The 14690-nt window shown below is 47.5% G+C and overlaps 1 protein-coding gene across 7 annotated transcripts in view; it reads right to left on the bottom strand.

The window, feature by feature from the left end:
* Window positions 1-13971, bottom strand: part of TSPAN2 (tetraspanin 2) — a 72367-nt gene extending 58396 nt beyond the window's left edge. For 4 of the 7 annotated variants that reach the window (XM_025872502.2, XM_025872506.2, XM_025872504.2 and 1 more), the window contains exon 1: window positions 11920-12076. In XM_025872502.2, coding sequence (XP_025728287.1) covers window positions 11920-11988 — 69 coding nt within the window. In that variant the 5' untranslated portion in view covers window positions 11989-12076. Of the gene's footprint in view, window positions 1-3166; window positions 3281-11919; window positions 12077-12609 lie in introns of those variants that run through there. The other 3 variants (XM_025872503.2, XM_073896081.1, XM_025872507.2) reach the window with 3 other exon arrangements.
* Window positions 13972-14690: the final 719 nt, after the last annotated feature.

Raw genomic sequence — 14690 nt, 5'->3', positions numbered from 1 at the left:
TCAGAGAATGTGATGAGACAGGATTCCAAGGGCAAAAGTGTGCCCATTATTTAAAAAGAAATAAAATAGAAAAAAAAAGCAGCAGTGAAAGGAACAGTGACATATCAATCCATGTTATTAAATGGGGAGGGGGTCACCAGATACAATTATATTATGCATCTTCACCGGCAAGTGATTTCAGTTTCTAACCATATTCCAGAGTCTGCCGGACACAAAATTGCAAATTGTAAGCATATGTTTTTAGAGAAGACAGTTTGTCTTCTAAAACAGAAGTAGCAGAAGAGAGGACTACCGACCTGCTCAGAAAGCATTTAAAGCAAAGTGGATGGGCCAGAAGTTTCCTTTAAGTAATGGCTATCTGTCAGAAACAGGTCATTTAACACGAAGCAGAACTTGTTAAAGGATTTCGCTTTTACTTTACTGTATTTACTTCTACTTTCCTGGGATTGCTGATGAAATGTTCTATCTTGAGGACACATTTTTTTTTTCACTTAAAAAAAAAGATTTCATGAATCACAAACTTGGTTCTTGGCACTAAGTTGGAAATCAGGCAGTGCTGAGATGCAAAAAGGCTAAGATTGCTGTCAGAACTGGGTCCCCCCGGCTTCCTAGCTTGCCCCCACCCCCACCGCACCCAGAGGAGGCCAGCCAACCCTGATCACAACCCTGAGACACACCACTCTGCCATCTGGTTACTAACCCCAGCAGAAAGCCCCCTTTCTGGGTAAAAAGCTTCCTTGGGGAAGTTCTCACACAGCGTATGTTTTTTCACCTAGATGGGGGACAATTGTCCTCAGATCCTCTAGCCACAAGGTTTCAGTTGCCTCTTCCACTTGGGGGTCTCTGCTCCTGCTATTTCTTTAGCTTAGAAAGCTCTTTTCCCCTACCTGTCCACCTAGCTAAACCCTCTCCCCACCTCTGCCCCAGCTGTCAGCTCTGAAGTCACTTCCTCTGGGAAGCCTACCCTGGCCTGGGTATGTACCTGCCTTCACGTCTCATATAACTATTTCTATTTAAATATTTCTGGAATTAAAAAAAAATGAAGGCCTGAGCTGCATGGGCATAGGGACAGTGTGTATACTGCACTTAACCTCTGTGTGCAGAGCAGGCTCCCAACAGACATCTGTTCCAGGAAAGAGTGGAGGGCCTTCACAAAGGTACCGATTAGGCTGCGCTACGGACTGAATTTTGTCTCCCGCCCAGATTCATCTGTTGAAGCCTGGCCTCCAGTGTGATGATATTTGGAGGTGGGGCCTTTAAGAGGTGATTAGGTCTAGATGAGGTCATGAGGCTGAGACCCCATGATGGGATTCTCTTGTAAGAGAGCCCAGAATACTCCCTCTTTCTCTCCGTTTCTGTCATGTGAAGACACAGTGAGAAGGCAGCCATCTGGAAGCAGGAAGAAAGCTTTCACCAATACCTTGATCGGCCGATACCTTGATCTTGACCTTCCAGCCTCCAGGATTGTGAGAAATCCATTCCTGTTGTGTAAGGCACTCTGTGGGGTGTGTGTGTGCGTGTGTGTGCGTGTGTGTGTGTGTGTGTATTTTTTCTAATGGCAACCTGACTTGATTAAGACAGGCTGTCAGGAGTGATTGCCCCCATGGGAATCCTTTGCAAAGTACTATTTTCAAAAATATCTGCACCTGGGAAACACTGTACAGACACCTCGGAAGGCACAGTGTGAACATACTGTTGAATAGACTCAGCAAAGTACTTTCCCACAGAAAAACAGAACAAAACTAGTGCATGTAGTATCAGTTCTGTGTTTTCTTAAGCCTGTGGGGATGTGTGCCATGCCTCATGCATGGACACCAAGGGTACAGCCACACCTGCCCTTTAGAGGCAGAGGCTTATGAACGCCTAATGCAATTAGAGCAGCATGCACACAAAGCACTTGAATGCAAGAATGAACAAGGTCAATTTTCTGTTCTTGCTTCCCCAGGGTGAACACCAGATGTCTACATAACCCACCACATCTGCAATTCTCTTCTTTGCAATGAAGTCACAGAAAGCTGGAAATGACACTATAACCTAGAGTTTTCATTAAAAGCTTTTAAGCCAATACTTGCTCTTGGTGGCAATTCCCATCCCAGACGCAATCAGGTAATGAGCATGCACAGTCTTGGTCTGATTTCAAACCACATTATGATACCATAAGGGGAATGGAGTTCCATCCTTTTAGCAGGCAAAAGTCAGAAGCACATTTGCTCTGGAAGATGACACTAATTTTCTGCAAGAGGAAAGCCAGCTCCCAAGATTTTCATCCTCTTATTCAGTGAGAGCAAGGCAAGGAGTCAGACGGCACTTTCTCGAAATCAAGGATTCTGTCAGAAGACATACAAGAGCCCAACGCCATAGGACATCCACGCAAAACCACCTCCAGGGAAGCTTGCTGCCTTCGCCTTGATGTCAGGAGCAGATGAGATGGGGCCGCGAGGCCGCGCTGTGGCAGCCTGTGATGAAGCGGCTGTTAGCTTGGAAATGTACCTGTTAGGGACCAGGGTTTCTGATTTTCCCTATTATTTTTCTCATAACGATTCCATGAGAACAAGCTCACGCTAAGAAATTCCCGAAAGACTTCCTTCAGGTAAGGATATATTTTAAAACCAATCAGTGTTGAATTCTCCATCCTGATGGTAGCGTTCTGCAATCACAACCATGACCGAATCAGGAGTGTGCTATTCATCTCTGGAAGGAATGAGGGGCTATGTAGTTGAGCCAAACATACCTTCTTCGGTTTGCTTAGGTTGTTAGGAAGTTGACTTGTGTGGATCGACTGGCATTGCTGTGAGCCAGTGTGGAAGGGCTGGGGGCATTCCGGGCTCAGGGGAAAGAAACTAACCTGGGGTGGGGGAAAGCTTGCTGTCATGACAAAGCAGATCCAACACAGGTGGTGGGAAATGTGTTGAGTTTATTCAGTGGTTCTACACAAGGCCTCTTCTCTAAAGAAATACAGGGCAAAGGAGGAGGGAGGAAAGATCAGCAAGAATTAGGAGAAAGAGGGTGGCGGGATAGTTGTCTTTGACAGCAACACAAATATCACAGACTGCTGGCTCGTGATTCCAGGGAGCAGATGGCTTGATTAAGTGAAGATCAAAACATACAGAATTAAGATCCAATCCACCAAGTCACCAGAGTGAACGAAATCCAAGGTCTGCCTTACCTTACCTAGCGATGATTTCCAGGACAGTAATAACCTTGTGGACATTCTCTGACTTCCTCCTGGCAACATGGGCTGGCTCTTATCTCAGGCTCGCCCTCTGAGTAAACACTCACCCTGAGGGATACAATGCCGGCTGTGAGGTCTCATCTCTACTGAGCTGCCTATGAGCAAAGACTAGGCGTTTAACGATATTTGTTTTACAGCCTAATATTGTTCAAGGTAGTTTGAGAGAACTACTCTTGAGATAAATATGATTCTTACATGTCAATCAATGAAAATGATTTACACCCAGTTTTAGTTGTTCCTGAGAGTCAATGGCAGGAAAAAAAACGTTTCAGGTAGAACTCAGGTTAGCCTCTGGAACAAGCCTAAATGTTTTGGTTTATTAAAAAGTTAGCTTGGATGGAATCCCGGAGAAATCATGAAAGTCCAGCTTTTACTTCACAGCAATCTTGCCAGAAGCCATTTTTGTCCTGAAGGCAGGCAGCGCTGAGTCATTTGTGGGGGGATAGGACCCATTCGAGCATGTGCAGTGCGAACAAGTGGGCTTCCTGGCTGAGTGCCAGTAGCTTGCAAGGCCCCAGGCCCTGCCCCGCTGGGGATTCTGCCATCCCTGCCCAATTCCCTTGCCCCAGTTTATAAGCTGACTCTTTCCCAATCACCATTATGATGAGGAGGACGACTTGGCATGCCCTTTGGAATACTGCCAACTGCTCTTCCAGAAACTTTTACCTCTTCTGAGTATTCAGACTGCATAGTGATGCCCTGAGACAGAATGATAACAAAAACATCCACCATAGAGCGCTGTGGTGTCGTGGTGTCGAGAAGTTGCAGCAGATAAAAAAGGGGGAGTTCTAGGCTTCCTAGATTTGAATTGGGTTCTGTCTGTGATCTTGGGCAAGACACTTGATTGCTCAAACCCTCAGCTTCTTCCTCTGCAAAGTGGAGGTAATAATAGTGCCTCCCTAAGAGGTTAAACGAGTTCGGGTTTCACATTTAGAACGGGGAGTGCCTGGCACTTAGTGTTACTATGGTGGTAGACTTGCTAATGTTACATTCAAACTGAAAACTGAATCTTACCCAAGGTAGGAAACACCACTCCCATAGTACCAATAACAAAGTCCTCTGCTGCCTTTCTCTACTCATTTTTATTTTAGCTCTACGCTCTTTCCAGGACAGCTAGAATCCCTTGAGTTTTCTAAATGATCTATACTCAATATGTCAGTGCCCCTTTCTAGAAGCCATGCTCCCCTCTCTCTCTTTAGTTTTAGTTTTATAAGACCCAATAAGAGATAAAGAGAAAAATGGTTTAGAGAAAAAGAATAACTATATCTAGGCTAGAGCTCTCCAATAGAACTTTCTCCAGTGATGTACATGTAACGTCCTCAATCTGTGCTCTCCAGTATTGCAGCCACTCGCCACCTATGGTTATCAAGCACTTGACATGTGGCTACTGTGATGTAGGAGCTGAGTATTAAATCTCTTTTAGTATTCATGAATTTAAATTTGAATAGCCACGTGTGATTAGTAGCCTAGCCGCCATATTGGAATTCACACACTTTCTCTCCAACCTTCTTTCCTGTTCGTCTGCAGTTTGGAGTGGGGGACAGCATAGACTCTGGGGCCACACACAGAACCCAGCCCTGCTGCTGGCTGGCTCTGAGTCCCTGGCAAGTCTCTTTAAATTCTCTGGACCTCTGCTTCCTCCTGTGTGAACTGGGGGGTGACAACAGCTGTTATTTCAGGGGGCCATTGTGAGGATTAAAGGAACCAGTGTACAAAATGTGCTCAGGAAAGCAGCAGCATACAGCTTACATTTATATCACGCTTACTCTCCTTCAAGTTTTTGCTACTGAAATTAAGTTTAAAAACGTCTCTTGATACGTATCTTTTCTCAACTCCCATCTTGCTTTTCCTCTGCCTTAAACTGATCAGTAGTGGTTTCAACCTAGCTCTCCTGCTCCTCTCCCTATACTGGGCCTGACTTTCAGCTTCTATGTCTGTAACATGGGGATAATTACATTATTTCATGGGATTGCTGCAATTCATGATCAAATGGGATAATGCTTGTGAAAGCATTTTGTAAACTAAAAGACCAAATGAACGTTAATTAGCATTATTAGTTTTGTTCCCAATTAAATCCAAAAAGGATGAAAAGGTGGGCCAAGGTAACCCTTACTCATCTGTAAGATGTGCTCCTAGCCAATCTGATATTCTCATTTTACTTGCTTCTTCCTCCATTCTTTCTCCTGATTCCTTAGCAACCATGATATGGTCTCAGTAATCAATACAGCATCATTTACTTTAGGAGAACAGCCCTGTTGTGATATTAATTGTCAACATTAAGGTAGGGGACAGAGGTCATGTTCTCTTTTGCCACACGTAATTTGAGACCCAAAGACACTGCATGGATGTTCTAGAATTACACAGTGAAATGCAATGGACAATGAACATGTGGCCACCTAGTAATTCTAGAAGCCATCATGTCTTAATATGAAAAAAAAAAAGGTCTTAAAACAATAATGGTAAAATCGTAACTGGAATTAAGAGAAGTGCCATAAGGAAGCCAAGACGAAGGGCTCTCTCTGCCCCATTCAGAAATGTGAGCCACCAGGAGGTCTTTACCAATGGTTCTCAGAGTGTATTCCCTAGGCCAGTAGCATCAGCATCACCTGGAGGCTTGTTGGAAATGCAGACTTCCTGGGGCGCCTGGGTGGCTCAGTTGGTTAAGTGTCAGGCTCTTGATTTCAGCTCAGGTCATGATCTCAGGGTCCTGGGACTGAGCTCCATGTCTGCGCTCAGCAGGGAGTCTGCTTGGATTCTCTATCTCCCTTTCCCTCTGCCCCTCCCCCGCTTGCATGCTCATGCGCATATGTCTCTCTCTCTCTCTCTCTCTGAAATAAGTAAATAAATAAATAAATAAGCCTTTAAAAAAAAAAAAAGACCCACTGAACAGAATATGTACTTGGACAAGATCCTCAGATGATTTGCATACACACTGAAATTAGAGGGGCACCAATCACCAAGGTCTTCCTCTCAGTAGCAGAGAAGCAGGGCAGGGAATAAATAAGCAGCTCCTATGCTGGCGTTGGTGCACACAGTCCTGTGAGCTGGAGCTTTGCCAGTGACTGCTTTAACCTCTTCTAGGTGCTGAGGGATGCGAGAAGGATGATCCCAGCAAGAAACAGTCACTGCCTCAAGGAGCCAAGACACTAGAGAGGAAATAAACTAGTCAAAGGCAAAATGGAGCAGTGAATAGAGGCATGAGTGCCTCAAGGTCAAAGACTGTGTCTTCATCATTTTTGAATGCCCAGGCACTTGCCAGGGTACAGGGCACAGAGTAGGTCGTCGGCATATGCTTCCCAAGTGCCTGCAGAGGAGGAAATCTCTCCTTTGCCTTCCATGCCCTTGAGAAGCTATGCAACTCTTGTTCTTTTTCTTGGCTGGTTGGACCTAGGACACCTACTTGCCACTTCTCTTTACTTTTATGAAACTCTTGGATTCTGGTTTCTACCTGTGCTTCCAGTGCTTAAATATGACCACTACTAATATCTTACGTAATTGAGTATTAATGATGTACGTGGACCATACTATTTACTACTCGACATGTATTAACTCATTTTATCTGCACAAAAATCACAGATCAATGTTGGTACTTAATTATGTCCATTTTCCAGATGAGAAAACTGAGGCTCACGTAGGCTAAACAACATGCCCGAGGTCTCCTAGGTAGTAAATAATACAGGCAAGAGTCAACCCCGGCAGTGTGATGTCAGCATCGACCTTCCTGGCTTTGAGTTCCTGGCTTTGAACGGCCATCTTGCCTGGGCCTATTCAAGGGCTGCCGGACTGCTGGCCCTCTACCCCTAGCCTTTGCACACTGGCCCCTGTCATAGGCTCCTTGCCCCTTCAGGCCACTCCAGGCCCCTCTCGTCCACATTAGGGGAGGCTGGCCTCTACTGCTGTCTTCCTGCCTTGACAGAAATCAGAAATGAAGACTATCCTACAAGAAGACCAAGGAAATTCCTATCTGCCTTCTGGGGCGGTATAACTTTTTGGGTGGACCCCAAAGAATACTTTCTTCAGGTTTTTTTTTTTTTTTTTTTTTTAAACCAGTGTTCCTGATAGGTGGTAGTTCTGAAAGTACGGTCTGAAATAAGTTTGAGAAAGAGGAGGAGGCAGCCTGGGTAAGCCGCATCAAACACCTTTCACTCCCAGGCTCACGGGACACGATCTTTCCTAACGGCACCTGTTAGGCATCACTGACTGAACCCCCAAAGCTGCACGAATGCGGGGGGGCGGGGAAGGAAAGGAGAGCAAGTTCAGACAAGCCATATATGGCTTGTGACTTTCCACAATGAACAGTCCTGCTTCCTGTGGGTTGCTAACACCGACTTGCTCAGTACAGCACAATGATAGGAAAACGCTGAGCGTACAACAATAAAGCAAGGAATAAACAGCGCCCAGGTTTTTCTTTAAACCAACATATGTGGCTTGGTGGACTGTGGTGTTTTATTTATATTGCTATGCAACGGAGGAAAAAAAAAATAAAGGTGATTCCAGTGAGAAGCATGGGCATATGCTGTGCTATCTGATTATAGCGTCTGAGTTTAGACATGACAGATGTTGGGAGGGGTTCCAGGTTAGACATCAACCATGATAACAGAAATGAATTTAGTGGGGTTCATGGTCAGGCTTTACTTTTGTTTTTTAAAAATGTAGTGGTGAATACAGTCAGCGGCCCTGGGCCAGGCAGTGCTGTGCTGGCTCTGGCAGGATCTAGCTGAATGTTTATAAGATCAGGAGCACAGCCTAGGGAAACTTACTTAAACCAAGCTGCCAGAGGAGGCTGCTGATCCATTTGTCAAATTGCAGATCACAGAACACACCCGCCCCCACCTCCTTGCCTCCCTTCTGGTGAGTTCCTGATAGGAAAGAGAGTGTGGTCACCCAAGGGGACAAATTGCAGATCACAGAACACACCCGCCCCCACCTCCTTGCCTGCCTTCTGGTGAGTTCCTGATAGGAAAAAGAGTGCGGTCACTGAGGGGGACCTTATATCTCAGAAGGGCAGGCACCCGAGCATGCAAAGGGGTGAGTGAATAAGACACTTGAAGTCACAGCAAAAGCCTAGCCTTCTAGGAAAACCAGCCCCCACCTTCTGCCCCTACCCCAAACTTCCGACAAACCCCTCCAACCAGGAAAAACAACTTCAGAAACTAGGGTGGGGCTTTTCTGGAATCGGGTTCCCTCAGTTATGGTGAAGGCAGATATCTAGATAATTTATCCCCAGTAATCACCTTCCCCTAAAGCATTATGTACTGGTTTCAGTTGGCCCTTTCCCTATGGTGGTGCAGGTCTAAGACTTGGGAAGGCCTCCTGTAATTGCTACTTTTCAGACACCCTTGGTCCCCACCCTCCCGTGGAGTTGGGAGAGAGGAAGGCCCCATACCCCCGTCCTGGGCTCAGTCTGTGCAAACAAGGAACAAATCAACAGCTAATGCACAGGAAGAGGTAGGATCAGTCCTCAGATCACTGATTATCCTCAGTGCAAATTGGGAAGGCCATTTGTACCAAGTGCTCTAACCTGCAGATTCAGTCATTCATTCTACAGATATTTACTGAATGTATCCTGCATGCCAGGCTCTGTTCTAGGCACTGGAGATATAACTGTGAACATAACGGAATAATAATAATAAAAAAAAGCCTGCTCTCAAAGTATTCCAAGTTCTAGTGGGGAAAATTCACAAGTACAAATTGAGAGGATAATGTGTAGTCATCCTAAAACAAAGACGAGCTGCAAGTCACTTCACAAACATAGATGCTATTCCCCCAAATTAAGGGACTCAGGAAAGAGAGTTAACTTTTAGTGAATGCTCCTATGTGCAGGCACTAATAACAATGTTTTTTTGTGCACTTACATGTACTAGACTCATAAGAAGATGAGGTCAGGCTCTTACATATTTCATTTTAATCTTCCTGACAACCCTGTTATCCCAATTGTATAGATGAGCAAACAGACACCGAGAAGTAAGAGTGACTTACTCAAGCACACCCTGCTTGGGATCTCTGCACTCAAGCCTGACCCCTTTGTCAGATGGTAGTCACACTCAGCCTTACGCTGTTCCTCTGCTGGTGGGTGGCCTGTCACTCCCCTTGCCTTACCCACCTTCATTCTACCAGTCCTCGGAGGTCCAGCTTAAACACCCTATTTTTCAGGACGACTGTCCTGACTCTTCGCTGTTGCTGTGATCCTTTCTCTGAACTCCTTTTTTTTTTTTTAAAGATTTATTTATTCCAGAGAGAGGAAGAGAGAGAGAGAGCAAGGGGGAGGGTCAGAGAGAGAGGGAGAGAAAATCTCAAGCAGACTCCTTGCTGAGTGCTGAGCCTGATGTGGGGCTCAGTCTCACAATCTTGAGATCATGACCTGAGTCCAAAATCAAGAGTCAGATGCTTAATTGACTGAGCCACACAGGTGCCCCACCTTTCTCTGAACTCCTTAATTAGATCATATATATAAAAGGTCATGTCTAACCCCCAGTGGCTAACACATGGCAGACACTCAAACATTGCTTTGTTCCTACTTCCCCTCTTTACTAGGCTTATGGCCAGAAGTGTGACATTTGTCACTTGATTATATACTTATTAACTTGTTGTTCTATATGCATTGGACTTATTTCCTTAACAACATTAGCAGCTTAGGGAACAGCATTTTATATTTACAAATTATATATACTTATTTATATTTATATATTATAAATTATCTTTATAATACTTATTTAATAATTGTTTAACAGCAGTTCTCAAACTTGAGCAAGCATCAGAATTACCTGGGGGCTTGCTAACGTAGATTATGGGTCCCTTCCCCAGAGTTCCTGCTTCAGCTGGCCTAGAATGGAGCTGCAAATGTGTATTTCTGACAAGTTCCCAGGAGATGCTGATACTTCTTGTCCAGGAACCGCCGCTTAGGAGTGTAATGTGCCACAGTGCTTAGGACCACAGAGGCTGAGTCTGAGTCCCACCTCTGCCACACATTAGCTATGTGACTTTGGGCAAGTCAGCCTACGTGAGCCTCTGTTTCCTCATGTGTAAAAATGGGGATGACAATATTATATGCATGAGCATTGTTGCGAGGATTAAGTGTAATAACGAATCCAATGTGCTTAGCACTGTCCCTGACACACTGAAAACATTCAGTAAATGCTTCCCATGACCCCTGGAAAGGCTGGTACAACACCAGGCACTAAATAAGCACTGAACCCAGCCTGAGAAATCCTTCTGGGGCTGATAGAAAACTTGTTTTGAATTTGTAAGCAGTGAGAGCGAAGGGTGTCACCGAAGCATGACATCTATAATTAACAGCTTTTAAAATTAAGCCAGACTATTAAAAAGCACAACCTAAAGGACCTTTAGAAATGTCCCTCCCTGTAGTATGCTAAGTATAAATGCCTGGTGTTAAAAAACCACGTGTGTTTTTAAAATTCAGGGGCTGTCATTGGGGTGCCTCCTTCATACCTTCCCCTGCTGAAGGATGCTGAGCATGGCAAGTTGTCTTTTGAGAGGTTAGGGTTGCTGGAGTCACCCAGGCATCTGGACTAATGGGTTGGCAGACACAAGCAGAGCCCATCATTCAATAATTAATTAGTTGCAGTCATGGGAAGACAAACTCCCTGGAGCAGATAGGACAATCACCATCCTCCTCTCTCCTGGTTGTTTCAAAGCACCCAGGCCACTGCTGCTCCCCACTAGCCTTAGGAACCTGTTCACGCAACACAAGATTTATATTTTCCCCCAGGGTCTAACTGAGCAGTGACACTGACTGACAGTTTCTTGAGAAAGCCCAAGAGGAATGTGCAGACAAGATAATTTTTAGACTTTGTCTGACAGTCCTCCAGGACCTGAGACAGGGTATCCAGAGATCTAGGGATGGTCTGGCCCTAACCTTGTCCCAATAATATAGGAGACAAGGGGCATGGCCCCTATCTCTCTGTGAACCACTAATCCGGGGAATGTTTGTTTGATGCAAACAAATGAGATCATCTGTGGTATTTAGCGGAGGCTGTGGGCTAGGGACTGTGGGGAGATGTTGCTGCCCTTTGGAAGCCCCTCTCTGCTGTCCATCCGCTTCACGGAAGAGCACCACCACCTCCTCGCAGCCAGGTACCCTCCTCTAATACCCAGAATAAGGACGACACGTGCCCCCCCCATGCCATTTTCACTCCTACCCCCAATTTCCTTAAACAAAACCATCACCGCCAGGTGGTGTCTCCACACACAGCGTTTGGGGCACCACCCCTGGCAGCCCCCGCTCCGCTCGGGCGCAGGGGTTTCTCTCCCAGTGCCCTGGCCAGGCCCCGGCTGCAGTGGAGAAGCACAGCGACAAGGGGTGAGTGCCCCGGAGGCAAAGGGGGGGGGCGACTCCTCAGGAGGTGAGGAGGGGTTGGTGTCCCCGCACCTGGAGTCACCAGCTGAGGCGGAGGTTCCTCAAAGGGAAGAGCCACAAGGTGTCCCCCCCTTTCTCACCGTTTCTTGTTGCTCAATCTTTCCCTCCCTCTGCGCTCCCCCCGCTCCATCCCCCCCCGCTATCTCTCCCCTCCCCCTCTTTGTCTGCCTCTTCCTCACCTCCGCCTTTTTGAACACCCAGCCTTCTGGAGCCCGGCTCGGACGCCGCAGCGGCCAGCTCTCCGGGGACCCCGGCCCCGCGCCCCCGCCCGGCCCCTCCCCTGCCCGGCCTGCCCGGCTCCGGGTCTCACCCAGAAGAGCAGGTTGAAGCCGAGCAGCAGGTACTTGATGCACCGCAGGCCCCCGCGGAAGCGCCCCATGCTGCGGCCCCGGCGGCGGGATCCCGAGTCCCCAGGCCCGCGCTCGAAGCGCCGGGAGCGGCGGGAGCCGGCGGGGAGGGGGCGGAGCGCGAGGGGCCGTGGGCGGGGCCTTCGGGGGGCGGGGCCCGGGCCGGGCGCGGGGCGGGAGCCGGCCCCGGGAGACCCCGAGAGGCTGGCGTGGGGTGGGGGCGCAGAGAGGGCGGAGATCCGGCGGCCGGAAGGACACGTCCCCCGCTCTGCCCCCGTAACGCTGGTGCGTCCACCCGCTGCAGGGCCCCGCGAGCGCAGCGCCCTCGGTGCTTCTCCGGGCATCTGCGGGGAAGGAGCGTCCGCTGGGGACCCGAGACCCATTTAATCAGCGCCCTGTGCGGAGACTCATTTGAGGCCTGCCGTGGCTGTACAGAATGAGGACGCGGCCCCGGTGGCTATGGAAACCTAGGAAGGTGGCCTCGGGTAGAAGAGCAAAGTGGGACCCCGGGTCGCCTTGAAGCTGGCAGCACCCGTCGCGGGGCACCCGGCCCGGGGCTGTGCTCCCCCGGCGCCGGACGAGCGCACAAGCCGCGGGGCCCCTTCTGGGGGACCCTCCGTCGGTCCCTCCCGCGCTCCTCCGGGAACTCTTACCTTAATAGGCTAGAAGTGGCAGAAGGCGCGGGATGCGGCTGCCCTGCGCCCTGACGGCAGCTCCCCACCCTGCTCCGCCCAGCCAGCGGAGGGGAGTCAGTCAGACCCCTCGGGTCCCGCTGGATTCGACTGATGGGAGGGCTTGGAAAGGAATTCAAATCCTCGGGGACTACTGTGATGTGGAGATGGGAGAAAAGGGGGCGGGTTTTGTTTTGCTCTGTTTTATTAAGTTAGGCTGCTGGCTGGGAAACCAGGCTCCGGCTCCCATTGACTAAGTGTCTGCAATATGTGGTGCCAGACGGCGTGGGGGCGACGAGAAAGTGTAAAATCCAGGGATCTTATGCATCGATTCAGCAAACCTTTAAGTGCTTATTATAAACCAGGCATAGTAGCAAGCCCCAGGGATTCAAGAATGAGGAGAGAGCCAGGTCTGGTAGCATCATCTCTGAGCTGTAAGCACATAAATATAGCAGGGTGAGGAGGCTGGGCAAGGTGCAGTCTGACTTCACCTCATTAGACAGAGAAGACTTTTCTGAGGAGAGTGGGCCTCACCTGGTCTCGGAGAATGAGCGCAGACCACAGGCAGTCCAGACAGAAGGGACAGCTCGTGCAAAAGCGCAGAGCTGCAGAGAGCAAAGACCACCCCCTGGAACTAGGAGAAATGTAGTTAGTTCAAGTGAAGCAGACAGGAGGTGAGGCTGGGGGGTGTTGGGCATAGCTTTCAGCTGACAGAGGTGCAAAACTACCCTTGGGCCTCAGTTTCCTCATCTGCAACATGGAGATCATAGTACCTACTTCACAGAGTTGTGAAGATTAAGGAGTTACTATCTGTAGCGTGCCCAGAACCGTGCCTGGCACAGAATAAGTACTCTATAAAGCTTAGCTATTATCACATTGCACTCTATCAATCAACCAGTTTCTACCACTTTGCCATCTTTGCCTCCATCTGTGCTTTTAGACATTTGTTTGAATATCTAATGAATTTTATTTATGAAAATGAGTAGAAGACAGAAAAATGAAAGTGCTGATTCTGGTGATAAGAATAAGTCTTAAATAGTGCAATAGAGAAAAAGATGGAAGTCATTAAGTATGCAGAAAGAGGCAGATAGCTTCAGTCGAACACCGTTCTAGATCTGTCATCTCTGTTCTATTATAAAGGAAAAAAACTAAAGCATAGTGTCGGATACATAGTGGGCAGTCAATAAATTTCTGAACCGAATGAACAACAATGATATTATACTTTAAATATATTGTTGAATTTTATGTCTCCAAGACAAAATGCATTTAGAGATGATATATTCTATAGTCTCTGGAAACAGAATCCCTATCCTAACATGTAAATCTATTGTTCTTTCATATTACAGTTTTAGCACAAATGTATTAAAGACAGATGGCTGCCTGCCTAGCACAACAGGTTTGGATTTTGAGTATGGACTTCCCCAGCCCCTCCCTCTAGGAAGTTGTGTCTTAGGGGAGCTGATCCTTGACAGGACTGGAGCACTCTAACGAAGCATTTTCAAGAGTATATTATTAAGGAAACTGGGGGACTACATTACATGACATACTAAGGAAGTCAGCCTTTAAACTAGGTGTTATGCAAAGCCACAGATAAGATCCAGGCAGGGGATATGATGGTTAGATATCTATTTTTAGAATGGTCAACCTGGGGCCACATGGAGGATGGTTTGAAGTTAAGACTTAAGACTAAGAGACTTAGTTAGAGCAGTTCAGGGAAGAAACGAGAACCTGAACCAAGACAGTGGCAGCAGGTGTGGGACGGAGGCTCCGATGTGAGAGAGATTCAAAGACTGAGAAAACATCAAGACAGTAGATATGAGGAGCAGAAGAGAAAGAGAGCTAAGGATGACTCCTGGGGCTCCTTACCTGGGTAAGATGGGGAGTATAGGAGGTGGAGCAGGTTTGGGGGAGAATATTACAGATACTGTAGGCGGGCTTACGCCATCAACCAATGCTGCATCAAATTTAGAGGATAGGGAAATTAAGTACTTGCCTCCTGGTTTCCTTTGCAACTAGGGCAACAGTTCTGATTAATGGGATTTGTGGGGAAGTCTGCTGGGAGG

Source organism: Callorhinus ursinus, unplaced genomic scaffold, assembly GCF_003265705.2.
Source record: "Callorhinus ursinus isolate GAN/ISIS: 27379988/994484 unplaced genomic scaffold, GSC_fseal_2.0 scaffold9, whole genome shotgun sequence".
NCBI lineage: Eukaryota > Metazoa > Chordata > Mammalia > Carnivora > Otariidae > Callorhinus > Callorhinus ursinus.
This window is presented reverse-complemented; position numbering and strand designations above follow the sequence as displayed.